This window comes from Lissotriton vulgaris, chromosome 11 (assembly GCF_964263255.1).
Source record: "Lissotriton vulgaris chromosome 11, aLisVul1.2, whole genome shotgun sequence".
NCBI classification, from domain to species: Eukaryota; Metazoa; Chordata; class Amphibia; order Caudata; family Salamandridae; genus Lissotriton; species Lissotriton vulgaris.
This window is the reverse complement of record NC_141699.1, coordinates 105031748-105053066: the sequence shown is the minus strand read 5'-3', so window position 1 is coordinate 105053066 and position 21319 is coordinate 105031748. Positions and strand designations below refer to the sequence as shown.

The window sequence follows — 21319 nt, the reverse complement described above, 5'->3', positions numbered from 1 at the left end:
TGTTTTGACTCCTAAAAATCGTATGCTGCGATAACGTTCTGCCCAGAAGCTGACGTCACGTACTAGCTGGAGTGGCATAGTTGCAGAATAACACCTCGAACCAGTTGTGCCAGAGAGAAAGTGGCAAATTGTATGTGCCTGCCTCCCAACACAGTGCTGGGCTCCAATATGATTAGGCACTTCTTGAATCTGTGCATTGGCACAGGTGGCTAAAAGCAGGTAAGCTAGGAGAGCCCACTGAGACAAGAGTAGAGTTGAGAACCAAGCTAGGAAGGCACAGATCATCTGAAGAAATGGATGCTTTTTCTCGATTAATTATTCTGTGTGAGCCTCCAAGCATTGTAGCATGACTGTAAACCTAAACTACTAAGTGGTAAATAGTGCTCGGGGTACAAATCTCAGTAGAGGGTTGGCACCTTGGGGCTGAGACGAGCTGATTAGTGGAAGGTGAGCTGTGTTTTCAGCACTCTCTCTTGCCCTGCAGGTGGAGGACGAGTATGCTGCCTTTCGTGAGGAGGCCAAGAAGCAGATTGAGGACCTGACTGTTGCTCTGGAGAAAGTGCGGGCAGAGCTGGAGGAGAAGGAGACGGAGCACAGCGACATGAAGGAGACCATCTTTGAGCTTGAGGACGAGGTGGAGCAGCACCGCGCTGTGAAGCTGCACGACAACCTCATCATCTCAGATCTTGAAAGTAGGTGCAGGCCTCAGGGCGCTTTGAAACACAGGGGATGCTGAGCAGCCACAGACTCACTAAGCCAGCGGCACCTGAAGGCAGATAACAAAACTGCCCCTTCCCAGTTCCTTGAAAGTGATACTTCAGCTATAGTGTTGCCACCTCTAGTAAGGTAATATCTCGATCAGGGCTCTGGCTAGTGTCTTGAAAGTAACACCTCGACCAAGGTTCTGGCCAGAACCAGCACATAGATAGCTTTGCCAAGGACATGTGATACTTCTGCAAGGGTCTTTGTAACACGCCAGAAGGGACGTGCCATGATCAAACCTCCTGCCTGGGTCATCTGGGGGTACCTCTACCAATCTGATAGCATCAGGACCACAGCCAATGCCTTTATAGACACATACTGCGCTATCACTATGGGTAAATCTGCCCAGGTCATTGCCACAAGGGAGATATTTTTTTATATATAGCACAAACGTGGCCTGTGGGTAGTAGAGTTATTTACAAAAGAACCATACTATACACATTTTTAGGCTTGTGAGACACTATCTTGAGCCGAGGGTGGGATTTGAACCTGGCTTCCCTGTTCCCAAGTCGGATGCTTTAGCTGTTAGGAAAATCTCCTCCCCTCCCGTGAGTGTCGATTAAGGGGAAACAAAGATAGTAGCCGTGCTCCAGGAGACATGGTCCCAGTTGCTACACAGAACATTTCTAGTAAGGTCCTGTGTAAGGGTGGGGACTCTGAAGGTAGACCACTATATATGAAACCGTAAATTCAGAAGGTGATGTCGCAGTGAGGGTTGCCTGACTTCAAGATGGAGTGGTGGGAGGCCAGATTTCATAGGGAATCTTGTGGCTGGTTGAGGCTCTGAGATTGTCTTGCCTTTTCTTTACAGGCAGAAGAGTCCAACAAGCTTGCTCTTTATTGTGATCTAAATGTTGTACACCATGAGTGAGCACTCTCCCCTTTTCTCCCATGCAGTAGTTGCTGAGCTGTTTTTGTGGAGGTGTTCATTGGTGACATGATTGAGCGATTCATTCAAGAACTGCATTTTTGGTTGTGGGTGTGGGGCACTTAACCGAGATTTTTGGTGTTTTTGACTGGATATTTTTTTATGTTGGCTAGATTTGGACTAGCTCTTTGGAGATTAAGGGATTTCATGAACTCTTTTGCAGAATTCTGGCACATATATCTGGAGTATCTGAAGCCCTTGCCCACTCTCGTTGTGGTCTTTTAAAAATCAGATGCAGCAGTTCAGTACTTATCTGAAAGGTTTGGTTGGCACAGTAGGAGCCGAATGCATTTGTTAACCTCTCTGAACAACAGACCTATTTTGGTAGCTGTGACTGAGTGCGAAGTGTGGATTAATTGTGAGAACCACTATGCCATTCATTTAAATTCCAAAATAACCACACAGGCAAAAGGAAAACCAACTATTTGCTTAAAGAAAATTATCTCGAGACAGGGGAAGCTTTTGACTTTCTTTTGGTATTTGGGAGAGGGGGTGAAGTAGGAGAAATAACAACAATAGAAGGGGCAATAGGAGTTATTTGTCTAAACATCTACATTTAAATCAAAGCATGGTGATATTGTTCATTTGGCGACCATATCGAGGTATCCTTAACAAGATGCTTTTCTGGCCAGGCAAGTGCCAGAAAAGTTAGCAGACCTAATGTAGGCATTTGTGAAATCTTATTATGTGAAGCACTCTTAACATTGGCAAATAATGCCGACTTTTCTGGAAAATAAATTGTTTCTAATTTTAGATTTTCACTTCTCTGTTATGGCTAACTGAGTGTTACAAGTGTAACGCCGGGGTGAATATGAAAGTCATGTTCCTGGACCGCCTCAGTAAGTGGAAAAATTGGTACAGGCTGTTTTGACTGCAATATTAGATCATCCTGCTGCAAAAGTGCTATTTATTAGTGAGAGTGGTGGTACCCGATTCGGGAAACCTTTTACAAAGTATTAGATGTTTTATTTTTTAACTAAAAAAAAGATTTTTTTATATAATTAGCCTTTGTATGATTTGAAACGTTTGTCATACTGATCTCCTCTTTTTTAAAAAAATTTTTAGAAAATAAATTCAGCCTATTTTACAATAAATTAGACTTTCGTTGGGAAACCAAGTGTACTAATTGCACATAAATAAAGTTAGTTTAGTCTTTGTCTAGACATGGTCAGTGCTAATGACCCTCTTTATCTAGAGAAACTGACGAAAGCTCACTAGATACTGAAAAAGTTAATCTCATGCTTTCGATGGTAAGTTTCTTATGCTTTGATCACACTGATCTGGGCTTTCATTTAAGTAGAATGAAATGAAGTTTAAATCTTTTGATGGACGACCATGCTTGTAGTGCCGATTTGATGGGCTTACCTACACCATTGTTGTTTCTGGGGGGCTACAGTGGTGATATTCAATCAATAATCAATAAGACACAAAGTAATTGAAACTATACCACATTTATTGAAATAAATATTCAGGAAAGTAAAATGTAATCTCATTTTGTTAATTTGTGAATGAATCCAGAATTCTTGATTTGATAATACTCTGTTTTCTATGTCCATTCCTTACTCTTCTCATTGAGGTAAGATTCACCAAGAACATTTTACATAAGAGATTTAAATCATAAACTTTGAAAGGTGCATCATTAGAGCAACCTTATTTTTTATATAAGGATTATAATATCACGGACATTATAGTCGCAAAATGTCATTAAATTCCAAACGCACTTCAAAGTTGTAAGTGATTTAACTTTGAGATATGTAAAATGTTAACAACCCAGTTTCAGTTTGATAGACTCCACAACAAGCTTCCATATAACATCCCACAAATGATGCTTCTAGTCCATCGCTTTGTTCCTTGAATTTTCATAGGATGTCCAGAGGACATATATACCCAAAGGATTTATTTTAAATACGGTTGCCGTCTATTTACATTCATTTTAAATATGCCCTCTGTTTAAAAGTGAGAGATCATCAAACGTTCTTGTTACTCGGGTGATTAGGTACCCCTGCAGGAATGTCAAGGCTTCAGCACCACAAGTGCAGGGACAGCCAGGTCATGTACATCCTCACACAAGACTTTCTCTGGGGAGCTGAGGCAGAGACATTACTGCAGACCGCATCAGAACATCTTCGTCAGGGCCTGTTGAACCATCTGGGCCATGAATGTATGTATGCACTATGGGGTCAAAGTCATGGGTATAGTCAATTAATCATTGAAGGGGGAGATCGGTGGTTCTGAGATTAGGAGTGGACTATTATTTCGTTGTGTTGTAGTGTTTTAAAGTGGTACATCTTTGTTTCTTTCCTTAATTGTAGTAGGGCTCTGTTGTCCTGATGGATACAGAGGTGTCATTCCAGATCTAGAGTGCATCGATGGAGAAGGCTGGCTGCATTGGTTTTTTTCTCTTTTTTTGCACTACTTCATCTCCGGCTTGACTGTGTCCTGGTTGTGGGTATGCCAAGAACCACTGGAGACGGTGAGCTTGTCAGCCAGTTAGTCAAGAAAGGCAGTCATGATTGCTCTGTATATGACCCTACTAGTTTTGCACATGGTACAGTCTGGCAAGGGGTGTTCCATCAAAGGTGGGGGTGATGCGCTCGTGTCCTTCAGGCCTTTGATGTGGCATGCTGTCACATGCAGGATGCCCTTAGGGGGCCACTGTGGACTTTGGGGGGACTCTGAGCTTGACATTTGTACCATCTAAATGCTAGATAATGAGAATTTGAATAGCTGATCCGAAGTGCCTTTCAAGGAGCATCGGTTTCACTTTCTTTAGAAAAGAAAGCTGGTACCAGGTGGCGTTTATTTTTTTGGTGATGAATTCGTTGAGGGTGAGGTTGGTTTCCTGAGTGTCCTAGCACTAGATGAAAGTTGGGGTTCAAATCCATTCTGTTTCATGGTGGCCAGTCATGTTTCAATTAGTTATTTCTTGTACTTGAATTCTGATTAAGTTTCAGGTAGCTGCTGGGCATTCAGGTCTGGATGAGGTGCAAACAGTGTTTGATGCGTTGAATGTTTGGAGTCTGTCGAGTAGAGTTGTGTGTTTTTGGCTTATTGGTAAATTGTCATGTAGTTCTCGATGAATAGAGCGCCAGTGGCTCCTTGTAGAGGTTGAAGATGAGGGGGGCAAGACAGCAGCCAGTCCTTCACATGCTTTCCAAATGCTAGTCGTGTAGGGGGGCCTCCAAGCTATACAAGAGTGATCTGCATGTTTTGACTTGCATGCTGGGTAATTGGTCTGCAGCAGGTGTTTGACCTTCTGACCTAGATCTCCTGGGCAGCTTGGTCAATTAACTGAAGCCTAGCTCAGGTGAGGTGGTGAAAGGATTGAGACCAGGCACAGTGTAAACTCGTTCATTATCACATGGCCAACAAATATCTGATGTCGCTTTCAACGAATGAGTGAATTTTAGCAGTTATAAGGACACTCTACCCACAGTAGGTCTCTTGGTGTCCCTTTTTGGTAGATGTCTGTATATGCCACTCAATAAATCCCCAGATAGGTCTTTAATAGAAACAGCTCAGAATTAAAGAGCTGCACTAATTATGAACAGTGTGTGTATGTGTGTGTGTGTGTGGGGGGTCTTTGCCTGTGGCCCCCTCAAAGTAATTGCAGCATGAGCTTTATGTTTGAGGCACCTGCATTTTGGCTGCTGTTGGCGTTTTGTTCCTAAACCATCATGGTATACAACAGGGCAGAGTTACTCTATGGAGCTTCAGAGCCACATACCTCTCAAGAGCTGGTGCTGAAGGTTTTTAATATGGCGGCCTGGGGACAGCCATGTGTGTGGAACGTAGTTCTCCAGTGGGAGACCAGTCCTGATGATCCAGTCCGGAGACAGTTTTTCCATATCCCCACCTCGTATTTTGTTATTTTTTATTTCCTATTTATTTCTGAATAACCCATACTCCCAAAACGTAAAGTCTAAATCGGTTTTGATCAGTACCTAAAAGGGGTACGTGCTGCAGGCAAGTTGTTGGTGCTTTACTGGCATAGTTGGGTTCTCTAATACTTGGCATTTATGGCCTATCGCCACTTAGGGGCTTTCCCAATGTCTTTGGATTGGATGGTTATGGTCACGAATTCTGTTTGCATCCATAGTTTGGGGCCAGTTTGGTAGCTTGCATTCATTTTGGTTGCAACGCTGGCTCAGGCATTTCTAGACAGGGTATGTGATTCCTTAGCCACCTGGGGAAACCTCCTGATTCTGTATAGAAGTCTCTGTGAATTGAAGCTCAGTTACATTGGCTCACTGTCATAAATCTTACACAAGGAGACCGGATCCTTGCCCGACTTTCTGCGTACCCACCAACTATGTACATGAGTTCCATTTGGATTACTGAATGTAAATGTGTAACCTGTGGAATATCCTCAAATCTGACGTAGACCCTGCTCTTCTGGGCCTAGGTTGGACGCCTCTGGCACACGTTCTGCTCTTTGCATTGAAAGCCGAGCCTGGCGTGCTCCGTGAGGCCTCAGTGAATGAGGGAGGCCAGTTACGGGCTCTCCGTGCTGATCAGTCCGTCCGTCTGTTGTACGAGGGAGGGACACGGCCCACACCCCCTGGAGCAACAGATCCTGGAGCCGGCCAACTATCCCAGAATGAGGCCCTTTTCCCATGATCCATAGGGGGCCTCGAGCCCTCCCGAGGAAGGTATGCGGAATATTTCCTGTCCAAAAACAGCGGAGCTCGTCCCAAACAGTGGCCGGGACCCCTCGGTCAGCCAGAGGGCGTAGGCATTCTCTCGCTCCTGCCTGAACCCATCTTTGGACATGCATTCTTACACTCTCCCTGGAATCTGTGCTCACGGGGCCCTTTTCCTGTGTTCCTACCTGGCACTGCCCCTCTCCCTTCTGCCGCCGCTCCCCTGCAAACATGCATTTGCTGCACATTTTGTCACACGTTTCTTGAAATCGCTCCCCTCTTCAGGCTTGCTCTTGCACACCCTGTATCTCTTTCCGCCCTCCATACAAAGCCCCCCTGCCTCCTACCCCCTCACAGTTTTGCTTCATTCAGCCCTCCAAGTCCACGGTCGCTCACAGTCCCTTCTTTCTTCTCAATTTAACAACGCCAGTACCCAGGGCTTTAAGTGGAATGAAAAAACTCGGGGGTCTCTCAAAGGGGGATGGCCGATGTAATTAAAGGCGTGCCTTAAATATACACAAGCTAAAAATCTGTGCTTAGCATAGTGTGCCGCCCAACTGGTATTTTGCTGCTTCTGTCATTGCATACAGGTATATAATGCTGATGCAACATGTAGCATTACAGCTACAACAAGCAAAGGCTATTGGCTTTGCCAATGTTTGTTGCTTGTTTAAGATAAATCAGCAACAACTATGGCTTCGTTGTATAGAATATTGAAAATGCTTAATTTCTGAAATGATGAGACTGTCAAAGCACTACAGCAAGTCTCTTTGAAGTTACCTCAAAAGTAGGAAAGGGTGGTACTGCTGCAGAGGTAAGATTTTTCTTCTTTCTTTCACCCTGAGGGCAAAAATGGAGAACCTGATGGAGACCTGGTTCGGCACCTGCTTTATTGAATTGCCAGTCTCCTGCACTCATACTCGCACACTCCCTGCATCTCCTGTCTTCCACTCCTTTGTGATTCCACACTCCATGTGTCTCCTGTCTCCTTCTCTCATACTCGCACACTCCCTGCTTCTCCTGTCTTCCACTCCTTTGTGATTCCACACTCCATGTGTCTCCTGTCTCCTTCTCTCATACTCGCACACTCCCTGCTTCTCCTGTCTTCCACTCCTTTGTGATTCCACACTCCATGTGTCTCCTGTCTCCTTCTCTCATACTCGCACACTCCCTGCTTCTCCTGTCTTCCACTCCTTTGTGATTCCACACTCCATGTGTCTCCTGTCTCCTTCTCTCATACTCGCACACTCCCTGCTTCTCCTGTCTTCCACTCCTTTGTGATTCCACACTCCATGTGTCTCCTGTCTCCTTCTCTCATACTCGCACACTCCCTGCTTCTCCTGTCTTCCACTCCTTTGTGATTCCACACTCCATGTGTCTCCTGTCTCCTTCTCTCATACTCGCACACTCCCTGCTTCTCCTGTCTTCCACTCCTTTGTGATTCCACACTCCATGTGTCTCCTGTCTCCTTCTCTCATACTCGCACACTCCCTGCTTCTCCTGTCTTCCACTCCTTTGTGATTCCACACTCCATGTGTCTCCTGTCTCCTTCTCTCATACTCGCACACTCCCTGCTTCTCCTGTCTTCCACTCCTTTGTGATTCCACACTCCATGTGTCTCCTTCTCTCATACTCGCACACTCCCTGCTTCTCCTGTCTTCCACTCCTTTGTGATTCCACACTCCATGTGTCTCCTGTCTCCTTCTCTCATACTCGCACACTCCCTGCTTCTCCTGTCTTCCACTCCTTTGTAATTCCACACTCCATGTGTCTCCTGCACTCATACTCGCACACTCCCTGCATCTCCTGTCTTCCACTCCTTTGTGATTCCACACTCCATGCGTCTTCGGTCTCCTTTACTCATACTTGCACACTTCTTGCATCCCCTGACTTCAGCTCCTTCATGATTCCACACTCCCTGCATCTCCTGCACTCATACTCGCACATTCCCCGCATCCCTTCTTTAGCTCCTTCACGATTCCACACCCCCTGCATCTCCCGTCTCCTGCACTCATACTTACACATTCCCTGCGTCCCCTGCCTTACGCTCACTCATGATTCCACACTCCATGCGTCTCCTGCACCCTTCATTTATACTCGCACACTTCCTTCATCTCATGCCTTCCGCTCCTTCATGATTCCACACTCCCTGCATCTCCTGCACTCCTTGCGTCTCCCATCTACTTTGGTCATACTTGCACACTCCTTGCATTCCCTGTCGTTTGCTCCTTTGTGATTCCACACTCCCTGCGTCACCTTTCTCCTTCACTCATACTCGCACACTCCCTGCATCCCGTCTTTAGCTCCTTCATGATTCTGCACTCCAGGCGTCTCCGTCTCCTTCAGTCATACTCGCACACTCCCTGCTTCTCCTGTCTTCCACTCCTTTGTAATTCCACACTCCATGTGTCTCCTGCACTCATACTCGCACACTCCCTGCTTCTTCTGTCTTCCACTCCTTTGTGATTCCACACTCCATGTGTCTCCTGTCTCCTGCACTCATACTCGCACACTCCCTGCTTCTCCTGTCTTCCACTCCTTTGTAACTCCACACTCCATGTGTCTCCCGTCTCCTTCTCTCATACTCGCACACTCCCTGCTTCTCCTGTCTTCCACTCCTTTGTGATTCCGCACTCCCTGCGTCACCTTTCTCCTTCACTCATACTCATACTCCCTGCATCCCGTCTTTAGCTCCTTCATGATTCTGCACTCCAGGTGTCTCCGTCTCCTTCAGTCATACTCGCACACTCCCTGCTTCTCCTGTCTTCCACTCCTTTGGGATTCCACACTCCATGTGTCTCCTGTCTCCTGCACTCATACTCGCACACTCCCTGCTTCTCCTGTCTTCCACTCCTTTGTAACTCCACACTCCATGTGTCTCCCGTCTTCTTCTCTCATACTCGCACACTCCCTGCTTCTCCTGTCTTCCACTCCTTTGTGATTCCACACTCCATGTGCCTCCTGTCTCCTTCTCTCATACTCGCACACTCCCTGCTTCTCCTGTCTTCCACTCCTTTGTGATTCCACACTCCATGTGTCTCCTGTCTCCTTCTCTCATACTCGCACACTCCCTGCTTCTCCTGTCTTCCATTCCTTTGTGATTCAACACTCCATGTGTCTCCTGCACTCATACTCGCACACTCCCTGCTTCTCCTGTCTTCCACTCCTTTGTAATTCCACACTCCATGTGTCTCCCGTCTCCTTCTCTCATACTCGCACACTCCCTGCTTCTCCTGTCTTCCACTCCTTTGTGATTCCACACTCCATGTGTCTCCTGTCTCCTTCTCTCATACTCGCACACTCCCTGCTTCTCCTGTCTTCCACTCCTTTGTAATTCCACACTCCATGTGTCTCCTGCACTCATACTCGCACACTCCCTGCTTCTCCTGTCTTCCACTCCTTTGTAATTCCACACTCCATGTGTCTCCCGTCTCCTTCTCTCATACTCGCACACTCCCTGCTTCTCCTGTCTTCCACTCCTTTGTGATTCCACACTCCATGTGTCTCCTGTCTCCTGTCTCCTTCTCTCATACTCGCACACTCCCTGCTTCTCCTGTCTTCCACTCCTTTGTAATTCCACACTCCATGTGTCTCCTGCACTCATACTCGCACACTCCCTGCTTCTCCTGTCTTCCATTCCTTTGTGATTCAACACTCCATGTGTCTCCTGCACTCATACTCGCACACTCCCTGCTTCTCCTGTCTTCCATTCCTTTGTGATTCAACACTCCATGTGTCTCCTGCACTCATACTCGCACACTCCCTGCTTCTCCTGTCTTCCACTCCTTTGTAATTCCACACTCCATGTGTCTCCCGTCTCCTTCTCTCATACTCGCACACTCCCTGCTTCTCCTGTCTTCCACTCCTTTGTGATTCCACACTCCATGTGTCTCCTGTCTCCTTCTCTCATACTCGCACACTCCCTGCTTCTCCTGTCTTCCACTCCTTTGTAATTCCACACTCCATGTGTCTCCTGCACTCATACTCGCACACTCCCTGCTTCTCCTGTCTTCCACTCCTTTGTAATTCCACACTCCATGTGTCTCCCGTCTCCTTCTCTCATACTCGCACACTCCCTGCTTCTCCTGTCTTCCACTCCTTTGTGATTCCACACTCCATGTGTCTCTTGTCTCCTTCTCTCATACTCGCACACTCCCTGCTTCTCCTGTCTTCCACTCCTTTGTAATTCCACTCCATGCGTCTCCTGTTTCCTCCACACTCTCTATACATTCTGTCTCCTCCTTTCATGCTATCATACTATACTGCCTGACCCCCTGCATTCACTCTCTTCCACATATGTACTCTGAAATCTCTCTGTATATTCTGTCTCTCCTTTCAGTGAAATAAGCAGTCTCCAAAGATCTCTTTGTGACCTCTCTGTCCCTCATGCTTTAACTGTACATGTTCTGTGAGCGATGCAAGCTTGTGCTAATTTGCCCCACTGTTTCTATTATTCTCCGTGGAATGGGATACTGAACTTACTGCATTCTATCAGAGTGAAACTTGCTTTGCTACTGTCATGATGATTTGTGTTGGGGAAAGTTTTCTCTGCTGCTGCTGTAGCAGTACCTGTCCTCTGAAGGAGGGACGCTTGCTCTGTTGGTATTGCATGCTGTATCTCCGGTGTGAAAAAGGGGTGTTTCTACTGCTCTGCCGAACATGCAAAAACATAGGATATATTGAATGCACTTGCAGAACATGCCTCATGAGTAAGGGATTGTTTCACAATATTTGATGTGAGATAACAAAAACGTAATTCTGAGGATGGTAACTAACCCCATAGGGGCAATGAATGACCTCGAAACATGTCAACAGAAAAGAAAAGCAAGCTCCATTGCTCAACCCTCCTGTTCTTGTCGAGAGACATCATTAAAAACAGTTCTTGCTCACCCACACACAATTTTAATATGTCTGGCAATTAAAATGAAAAAATGAATGTTTACATGTGAATGTGTTACATCATCCGCACTAGGGGCCAGATGTAGGAAGGCTATTACCGGTCGTTAACAGGCTTTTCCTATGTAGGTGGTAAATCTACAGATTCGGTAAATAACGAATCAGTATTTACTGATTTGGTATTTACTGAATCATCATTTAATGATTCGGTATTTACCGAATCGGTAAATGACATGTAGGAAGCACTTTGAAGAGTGCTTCTGTGCTTTAAGGATTCGTTATTTACCACCAACTATTAGTTGGTGGTAAATAACGAATACCTCTGTAAATGTATGTATGTATGTATGTATAACTTTATTCGATATACAATATCATAAAAGTCTAAAAATAGTACAAAAACATTTTAAAAGGGTGGGGGGAAGAGTTCCACCCAATAAAAATACATTGGACAATATATACAAGGGTATAATATGTAGGATAGTCCATCCATGATATGATACATGCATTTATTGTACAAATTAATCATATATTGGTTAAACAGGTAAAAAACGATTCGTCATAGGAAGACAGAATACACATTATTTCTGGGTGGCGATCTGCCAGTCCGCAGTCTGTGCTTGGATCATCCCAAGAAGTTTCATCCTCCTCAGCCAGGCACAACCCAGGTATTTGGCCAACCCACAAATTAGACTGGGGATCGAAGTCTCCGATGCTAAAATACACTGCGCCACCCCACGGTCTCTGCAACCCAGATTGGAACGGACGGGTTTCAACCATTTCCTCCTCGCCTGGCCATACGCTGGGCAGGCGAAGAGGAAATGGGCAACCGATTCCGTAGGGGAGGTACAGCCCGGACACCCCAGGTCACTCGCCCTCAGATACCTCCAGCCTGCTCTAAAATCGTTCACTGGAAGGATGCAGGCCCTGTCTTTCGGGGACTCAATGAGGTCCAGGAGGGATTCTAGTTTGGGGGCAGGCTTGACGCTCAAGTACAATTCTGTCAGGGTGCCACACTTCTCGCTTCTTGATGCAACTGCGGCCACCGAATCCCAATAGGCCTTTTTTACAACTACTTTGGGCGGCGGATTCTGGCTCACACAAGCTTCTCCCAACCCGATATCCCCCACTAGCTGTTTCAATTTGAATAGCCAAGCTATCTTGTGGCCGGTGTCTAGTTCTATAAATTCAGTCAATACAGTAGCATAGTGGCATAACTCGGGGGACCTTATGAGGCGTGTTCAAAACAGTAAGGGGCGCAGTCTTGCCACCTCATTTATTGGGTGTCCCACAGATCATAGCGGAGCGGGACTAGTGGGGTCGATGGAGGAAGCGAGACTAAGTCTCTGAAGAACTTGTTTTCTGATCTTACTAGGTGTGTAACCTTTTCGAAACCCCACAGTTCCGCTCCTTATAAGGATGAGGTCAAGGCCTTTCCCTCATAGACCTTAATGGCAGGAGCCACAGGTCGACTATAGGAGAGGCGCTGGTGTTTTGCAATAGTCCCTGATACTCAATTATGGTTGAGGAGCATCTTAGCTAGGTGCGAGGACCAGTTCATCCGACTATTAATCCTTACTCCTAGATAGTCGAAGGCTTCAACGAGTTCCAGGGGGGAATCATTCAGTCTGATGTTATTTTTGAAATTCTTCGATGGTGCCAGGGCCATTAATTTTGTTTTGGATGTATTTATGATCAAACCTCTAACACCACAAAACTGGGTAAAGCGGTCGAGTAGTTTTTGTAAGCCCATAGCTTTTTGAAATCAAGAGGGTGTCATCCGCAAAGAGCAGTGTGGGGATTTTTTCTCCTGCCAGGGTTGGGGCGTCGGCCCCGACCTCCCTCAAATGGTCCACCACCCCATTGACAAATAGGGAGAACAGGGTCGGGCCATAACACAACCCTGGCGGACCCCTCTGTTGACAGCTATCCTCTCAGTCAGTTGACTCTGGTTACCCCACCTCACTCTGGCGTAATTCCCCTCGTGGAGTCGTTTGATAAGGTCCAAGATTGTGGCGGGAGTACCAAGATCAAGCATTGTCTGCCATAGCTTGGCACGAGGGACCAGGTCGAAGGCCGTTCTTAAATCAATGAATGCCAAATAGAGGCTGCCTTTTTTGATCGTAACAGACTTCCAATAAAGAGCAAGAAATCTGAAGACCTGGTCCATCGTATCAACCCCCTGTCTGAACCCCGCCTGTAAATGTGACAAAATGCCCTCCTCGTCAATCCATGACCTCAATCTTGTCAGTAGGACCCTGCCAACCACTTTCTGAGCTACGTTGATCATGCTGATTGGTCTGTAGTTGGCAGGATCCTCCCGGTCCCCCTTCTTATAGATGGTCACCACCTCCGCACCCTTCCATGAATCGGGCACTGGGTGTCCACTCACGATGAGGTTAAGGATCCGAAGTATAAAATGTGCCCAAAGATTTTTATCATACAGCATTAGGTCACTCTGAAGACCATCAGGGCCTGCGGCTTTGCCCGGGGCAATTGTTGCGATTGCCGATAGCACCTCACGTAGCCCAAACAGTTCCCCTTGGGTGTGGAGCTCAGGGAGGGAAGGCCCTATCACTTGCCCCATAAGTAGAATCCCTACCTCACTGAAATACAGGCCATACAAATGCTCAAACCATTGGCGCCCGATTATGTGGTTTGCTGTCGGGTCTGCTCCTTTCCTGGTGCTAATGATGATTAGCTCCCAGAATCTAGTGAAGTCTTTCAGCTGGGCAGCAGATTTCAACTGTCTGGTAATAGATTTTTCTCGCTACAACTACGCTGGGTTGGTCTTTTGCTATTAGGGCCTTTGTCAGTTCCTGCCTCCTTGTCCTACAAGCCTCGGAGTACCACGGGTTTGCAGCCTTTGGACGAGGGGCATTGCGGCCACCTTTTTCTTTGACCAGGAAAAACTCGCCGATCTTCCCCATGGCATCCTTATAAACTTTGGTAAGCTTTGACTCCTGCGGGGCCACTGGGGAGGGACTCGTTATGTCATCGAGTTCCGGGATGCTATGGTTTATGGCAACCCTAATACTTTCCAGGGTTGATTCCTGCTTGGCGACCTTATTCCATCTCAGGTAACGGCTTCAATTAGAGGGGGTTATCTCCCTGGTCAACTGTCTCGTAGGACCTCTGTAAATACAAATCTGAGCATTTACACCTGTGCCATGTGACAGACATACATGCCCTTAGGGCTTGTATGTGTGCCACATGTGCACACAAGCACTATTGAGGGGTGCAACAGGGTGTCAAAGTGATACCCTGCCACCCTTGGCTCTTACCCTATTTTACCGAATCGGTAATTACCGATTCGGTAATTGACATTCATTCCTATGGGCCTGGAGGCCCATAGGAATGAATGGCAAATACCGAATCGGTAATTACCGATTCGGTAAATACCGCATCTTAACGATTCGGTAATTTTTACCGAATTATTACCTACATAGAATTTACCGAATCAGTAAAATTTGGTATTTTAGATTCGGTAAATCCGATTTACCTACATCAAGCCCTAGGAAACTAATATTTAGTGGGATTTACCAGCCAGATCATAGTAGTAGCATTGAATGATTCCCACTGCTAAATGTGGAACCGAGTGAAGATGCAGACTACAATAGGTAGGTGTGGTCTTTGGGAACAACCAAACAACATGCTAAAAATACGTTATTTACGAGAACAATACAGCGGTATCTAGAATGCTCTGAAAATACACCTAGAAGGAACAACATACAGGCACTCCTCTTCCAGAGCCCGTCCTCGACCTGGTAGTGGGTGTGATTTTTGGGGACGAGGGATTGCAACACCATTATTACGTGGATAATCCTGGAACTCTTTACATGAAAAATGTACGTGTATATATTGTGTATATGCTTACAGCATGTGCATATTTATATTTTTCTTTGTTTTACAAAGACACACTCCGTAGGAAATGCTATTTTTGTTTCTAAAATAATTTTATATAATTGTACAAGGCTGCCTGTTGTTTGGCAGATGCCTTATCTCTCTAAATATGGTTCTTTGGTTTTTTAATTTGGTGGAGAGCACTTTAGGGGCAAAGTCAGACTTTATTCTAGATGCACATGGGTGCAAAATGTTTTCTTGTGCTAATAACTGTTGCGCTGTTTAAGGAATATGCCTAACATTTTGATGACTGTTAACAAGTTAACCCCAGTGTAGCGATTTCAGGTTTCAATTAGATCTGATAAGGGGGTGCCAAAATTGATGGCAGGATGAAAAAATCTTTGATTTGTTTATAACATTGGTGCCAGTTCAAGGATATGCATGAAATTTGACAGACACTTGGCCTGGTTAACATACTTCTGGTGTGTAAAGTTTCATACAGATTTGCAAGGGGACGTGGCAAAAAGTATTAATTTACTAATCATTTAGCACAATTTATAACATTAAATTATGACCACCGTAAGGATCCCAGATCTTATCATTTACCACAGACGTGCCACGTATATCCACACAACCCCCACTAAAGCACTTTAACCTTTCCATCTACAAATCACTGCTATTATGAAACTATGGTTAGCTTTAGTCTTTGAAATAAAAACTTCAGAATTTACTTAAAAACCATGGTTAAGGTGCAGTTGTGGTTATGAACTAAAACCGAAAAGCCCTGAAATTCGCTTCCACAGATCACAGCTTGAACACCTGTCATAGAAAACCACAACTCAAACACCAAAAGCATTGCTCGTGGCTTCACAATAATTATAAAAGTATGTAAGAGGACTTCTCTCCTCATCTTTTTGATTTTAATATCGAAAAAAACTAAAGCACAACGCCATAGATGATGCAATACTGCCATCTACATGAAAAAATACTGACTTTAAAATGAATTTACCCATAATTGTTCATCTGAATTGTATTTTTAAAAAATAGAAATAAAAAAACGGTATTGCTTTGACATAAATCTTCTAAGGTTGCTGGCAGAGGGTCCGGTTTGTGACTGCCTAGAAGACCTCATCAGCGCATGGCTGAGTTGTAGCTCGCAGGCTCCGGAGTTTCTCTGTTGTCCCGGTGGGACAAAGCTGTGCCCAGATATCCAATTAAAATATCAGACATTAATAAGAAGCTGTGTCCATAACCATTGCCCACAACTACTCTCCCGATGGACCTTGTGCTGCTGAAAGGCCAGCTCAAATAGCTTCTTACAGAAGTGCATCCTTAAAGAACACGCTGTCAAATTTTGCTCACCGACGGATTTGAGTGGGTAAAAAACAAACTTGCAGGAACGTAGAAATTTGTCAAAGTTTCGTATTCTGAGAATGTCATTTATGAAAGCAGGTATGTTCTACGAAATGTAATGAAATCTGAGGACGTTGAAGAGGCTCGGGTGAGGTATGTAGGGGTCGAAATGCACTATAGACAATAGTGAAAATGTATTAGAACAAGCCGAGGTTGGAGAGCACAGGGAAAAAAAGAGTTGAAATAGGTGGCGGACACTCCCTCCTGCTCCCCAGTACAGTTGTTAGATGGAGAACCTAAACGCCTGATTGACAGCTTGAGTAGCGGGATAAAGCTGGGACTGAATGTGAATTATAATGCAGTCTATACCATGTAACAATAATTCATATCTATTTCTCTGTTTAATCCAAAACTACTTTAAAAAAACTTTAAATGCATCCGTCTAACACAAGATGTGTGACACTTGATAGGGCTAGGGCCTCTCCTATTTCAAGGTAGTCCTTCTCACAAGACAAACTGAGTGGGAGGGGGGTGGGGCAGGGAGGTCTTCACAGATGTCTATTGGGTGGAATACAGTGTAGATAGTAAGCAAGGTAACTTGTGGCTCTGCTGTCAGAGTCATCCGTACAAAAGGGGGTGGTGATGGACGGAGCATCTGAACCAATCAAACACTCACACCCAGTCAACAGATCTGGGTTTAATCCATCACCGTTCTTTAGCCCCACTCTGCCACCCCAGTTCAGACATGGCCATATGCAAATCAGTCTGACCCTGTGCCTCATGGGAACAGTCCAGCCCGAACTGCCAAGCCATGCCTTCCCTGGACCGGAAACAAGCTTCCTAGGACCGGTTTCTGGCATTACAGCCGTCTTCAGCCAGGCTTGCTTGAATCCAGTGGCAAAGTGAGCAAGGGACTCACGTCTGAGCATACCCTGCCAACTTATAGCGAACAAAGTGATACAAAAGGGGGTGGTGATAGACGGAGCATCTGAACCAATCAAACACTCACACGTCAACAGATCTGGGTTTAATCAATCACCGTTCTTTAGCCCACTCTGCCACCCCAGTTCAGACATGGCCATATGCAAATCAGTCTGACCCTGTGCCTCATGGGAACAGTCCAACCCGAACTGCCAAGCCATGCCTTCCCTGGACCGGAAACAAGCTTCCTAGGCCCGGTTTCTGGCATTACAGCCGTCTTCAGCCAGGCTTGCTTGAATCCTGTGGCAAAGCGAGCAAGGAAAACAAAAGAAATGAGCAACCCAATATACCCTTGAGGGTTTGGGCAAACAATATGCAAAGGTGAGAGTACCTTCAAGGAATTTTCTTAATATCAGTTGGAGCTTCAAGCTTGTGATGCTATTGGTGACCAAAGACAATTTAGGTTAGAGTGCAGAAATGCAACAACAGTAATTCATTTACTCTAAAACAGTCACAGTAAGTGATCAGAGAAGAAATAACAGAGGTGGAGGGTGTATATGGAAAATTGCAATGTCAACAATGTTGCAAGAGGTACATGATAGACAATCAAATGAACATTTCTTTGGAACAATTGTCTGCGCTTTCCTGCCTTATTACAATTGATCAATTAATCCAGGTAGGAAAAGCGTAAGTCGACGTTTCGGTCTCCTATATATTCATTGTTGAGACCATCTTCAGGACAAAAGACAATTTCTGAAGACCCTGAAAGTACTATAATCGGCACCGTGGAGTGTACTGATTTAGGTATGGCATATATTCAGCATCGGCAATATCGATAATCGACCTGCTGCGTGAGCTTTTATCCTCTAGATATCCGTTGTTTCTATGAGTTTAAAGCCAATAGGTTTTTCTTTGAATAAAGTCTTCAAAAGATCGTTTGTTTAGATGAGTTTAAAGCCAATACGTTTTTCTTTGAGTAAAGTCTTCAAAAGATCGTAACAACCGCATGCGTTCAAGTCTGGGCGAGCCTATTGGCTTTAAACTCATCTAAACAAACGGATATCTAGAGGATAAAAGCTCACGCAGCAGGTCGATTATCGATATTACTGATGCTGAATATATGCCGTACCTAAATCAGTACACTCCACGGTGACGATTATAGTACTTTCAGGGTCTTCAGAAATTGTCTTTTGTCCTGAAGATGGTCTCAACAATGAATATATAGGAGACCGAAACGTCGACTTACGCTTTTCCTACCTGGATTAATTGATCAATTGTAATAAGGCAGGAAAGCGCAGACAATTGTTCCAAAGAAGTGTTCATTTGATTGTCTATCATGTACTTCTTGCAACATTGTTGACATTGATTCTGTACCCTGTTTTTAATAATTTTTAGAGTATTAAATATAATTTTCCATATACACCCTCCACCTCTGTTATTTCTTCTCTGATCACTTACTGTGACTGTTTTAGAGTAAATGAATTACTGTTGTTGCATTTCTGCACTCTTGACCTAAATTGTCTCTGGTCACCAATTAGCATCACAAGTTTGAAGCTCCAACTGACATTAAGAAAATCCCTTGAAGGTACTCTCACCTTTCCAAAGTGAGCAAGGGACTCACATCTGAGCATTCCCTGCCAACTTATGGCAAACAAAGCGGTACAAAAGGGGGTCTGGCCAGTTCTTTGTTCTCCAACATATCTCAGACTTGGCAGGGCAAAAACCATGATTCCCCAAATCTTCTCAAGCGAGCTACTGGTCTGTGCTACGAGAAGCCATGTGAAGGGTGTCACGTCCACAAAAACAACAAAGAGGGGAACCTCTGTCATGACCTACAGAACTGCTGTCCTCAAAGCGGACACTATCCGCGCACCACATGGACATGCAGATGTGTAACCAGTAGCCACAGGCACACTGTGCACGCGCCACAAGGCGCACAGGTTACCACATGCTCATGTGGGTAGAAGTGGAGGGGAACTGTATAGATTCTACGTGCAGAGAGTACATAGACCTGTCCCCCAGGGCCATATTTAAAAAGACCTGTGCTGCTGCATCTTAGAAAAAGCTGCTGCTACGTGTTGCCACCGCACATGTTGGTGAAGAGATGGTATCCCCTCCTATATGTGTAGGGACACACTTTGGGTGCATTCACTGTCCAGCAGAGCAACAAAATCATAGAGCACATCCAGAGGGCACAAAGATGGCGAATTCACTCGAAAAATACATATGGTCAGTGAGGAGGAAGGTATGATGACACATCAGTCCCACAGTGCAGGTACTTTCATCCCAGTTAATGATGCTCAGACAAATAGGTCTTTACTCATCTACCCTCCAAATGTCTTGGCAGCGCTGGCACTGGTGTCCTGCAGTCTCATCTGTGCAAAAGATATGTATTTGAGTCTCGTCAATATCTATGATTGTCTACAGCACTTGGTTCTGCTTCTTCATCTGAGAAAAAGGGCAGTAAGCCCAGGTCTTGAATCTCTGCACTCATTTAGTTTCATAGTGTGAGACTCACTGGAGGTTTTATAACTGAGGCCTACAGTCCCTCACCGAAACATCGGATCCCCTTCCATGCAGTGGCCTGGTTCTGAAAGGCAGTCTCGGATGCCAGAACTTTTCAGGTCTTGTTGTTCTTTTTATTAAACTTTTACTCCTACAATATACAATTGAAGACCAGTTTTCCTTTTGGAAGCATCTAAACACCTGGGGGCAGATTGAAAAAGAATCCACGCAGCAAGCTACCTTACTGTGCTGCGTGAAAGGGCAGGAATGCGCTGTATTTAACATTATACAGCATATTCTTGTCCTTGCCTTGCGCTGGTGCACTTTTGGCAACCTAGCACCAATGCAGGTGTGCCTGTGTTGTAAGCAGGATTGTTTATATGCCGGAAGGGACACCTTGCTGCTCAAAGACAATCCTCTGACGCATTTTCCTCTTTCTATGTGTGCTGTAGCATGCAGCACATAGAAAGAGGAAAAAACTAGGAGAAATAAAGATTTTTCTCCTTGTTACGCCTCACCTGGGGAGGCGTAGCATTTTGACACATTCCCAGGTCTACCAGTAATGGTAAATTTGGGAATGTCCCAAAGTTCATGAGTGGATACGTGGGAACACTCACTCCCCACCCATGGAACGCCTCCTTAGGGCAGAATAATGCAGGGCTTCGATTTGCGCTACGTTACTCTAAATTTATCAAGGCACTCGGGCAACACAAGGTAGCCTTGAGTGGCTTGATAAATCTGACTTAGTCGTTTTGCCGCCCTTATGCTTCCTTGTGTGGCGCAAGGACGACACAACTCGATTATAAATATGCCCCTGGGGTATTTTTCTAGTCATTTGTTGGGGTGTATTTAGGTGAGGATCTGGCTAAGGAGAGCAGTAGAGTACTTTCTATCTCGGGTGGTAGATACATGCCAGGTTTGATATTTTCAGAGTGCGTACAGGGGCACTTCTAGAGCTCCGGTACATATTTGCATAAGGCAACGCGTTTCTGGAGGGCACAGGTCGCACTGATAGTAGATACATGCAGGATGAGGTTGATTGGTGAACTTTGCTAGTCACTTAACAGGTTATTGTTAAGTCATTCCCCAGAATGGTGCTGCAGAAGAAAGGCTGAGTTGTTAGAGGAGCTTGTTCCAAAGTGTCATGGTGTAGACCAGGGCACAAGTCCTAAAAAAAAAAGTGGGGGGACGCTGTCACCGGAAGTGACGTCACGACAGGAAGTGACATCACGAAAGGTGCCGAGCTCCTCGTCCCAGAGAGGCCAAAGAGTGAACTACAGCTGTTTGGCAGGGGGGACGGTGTCCCCCGGTAAAATAAGTGGGGGGACGCCGTCCACCCGCGTGGTACCCCGACACCAGCCCTGGTGTAGACTGCCTACTTGTTAACTTTCTCATCCATTTTGTGCCTCTAGCATCTTACGTCAGTTAAGGGAAGTGTTCCGTTTTTGCAGACTTTTGAAGGTAGTTTTTA

General features: G+C 45.3%; 1 protein-coding gene across 2 annotated transcripts in view; it reads left to right on the top strand.

The window, feature by feature from the left end:
* SPECC1L (sperm antigen with calponin homology and coiled-coil domains 1 like) overlaps positions 1-21319 on the top strand; it is a 480979-nt gene that overhangs the window by 194603 nt on the left and 265057 nt on the right. For both annotated transcript variants that reach the window (XM_086942800.1, XM_086942799.1), the window contains one exon: positions 485-692. In XM_086942800.1, the coding sequence (XP_086798926.1) occupies positions 485-692 (208 nt within the window). The remainder of the gene's footprint in view (positions 1-484; positions 693-21319) is intronic.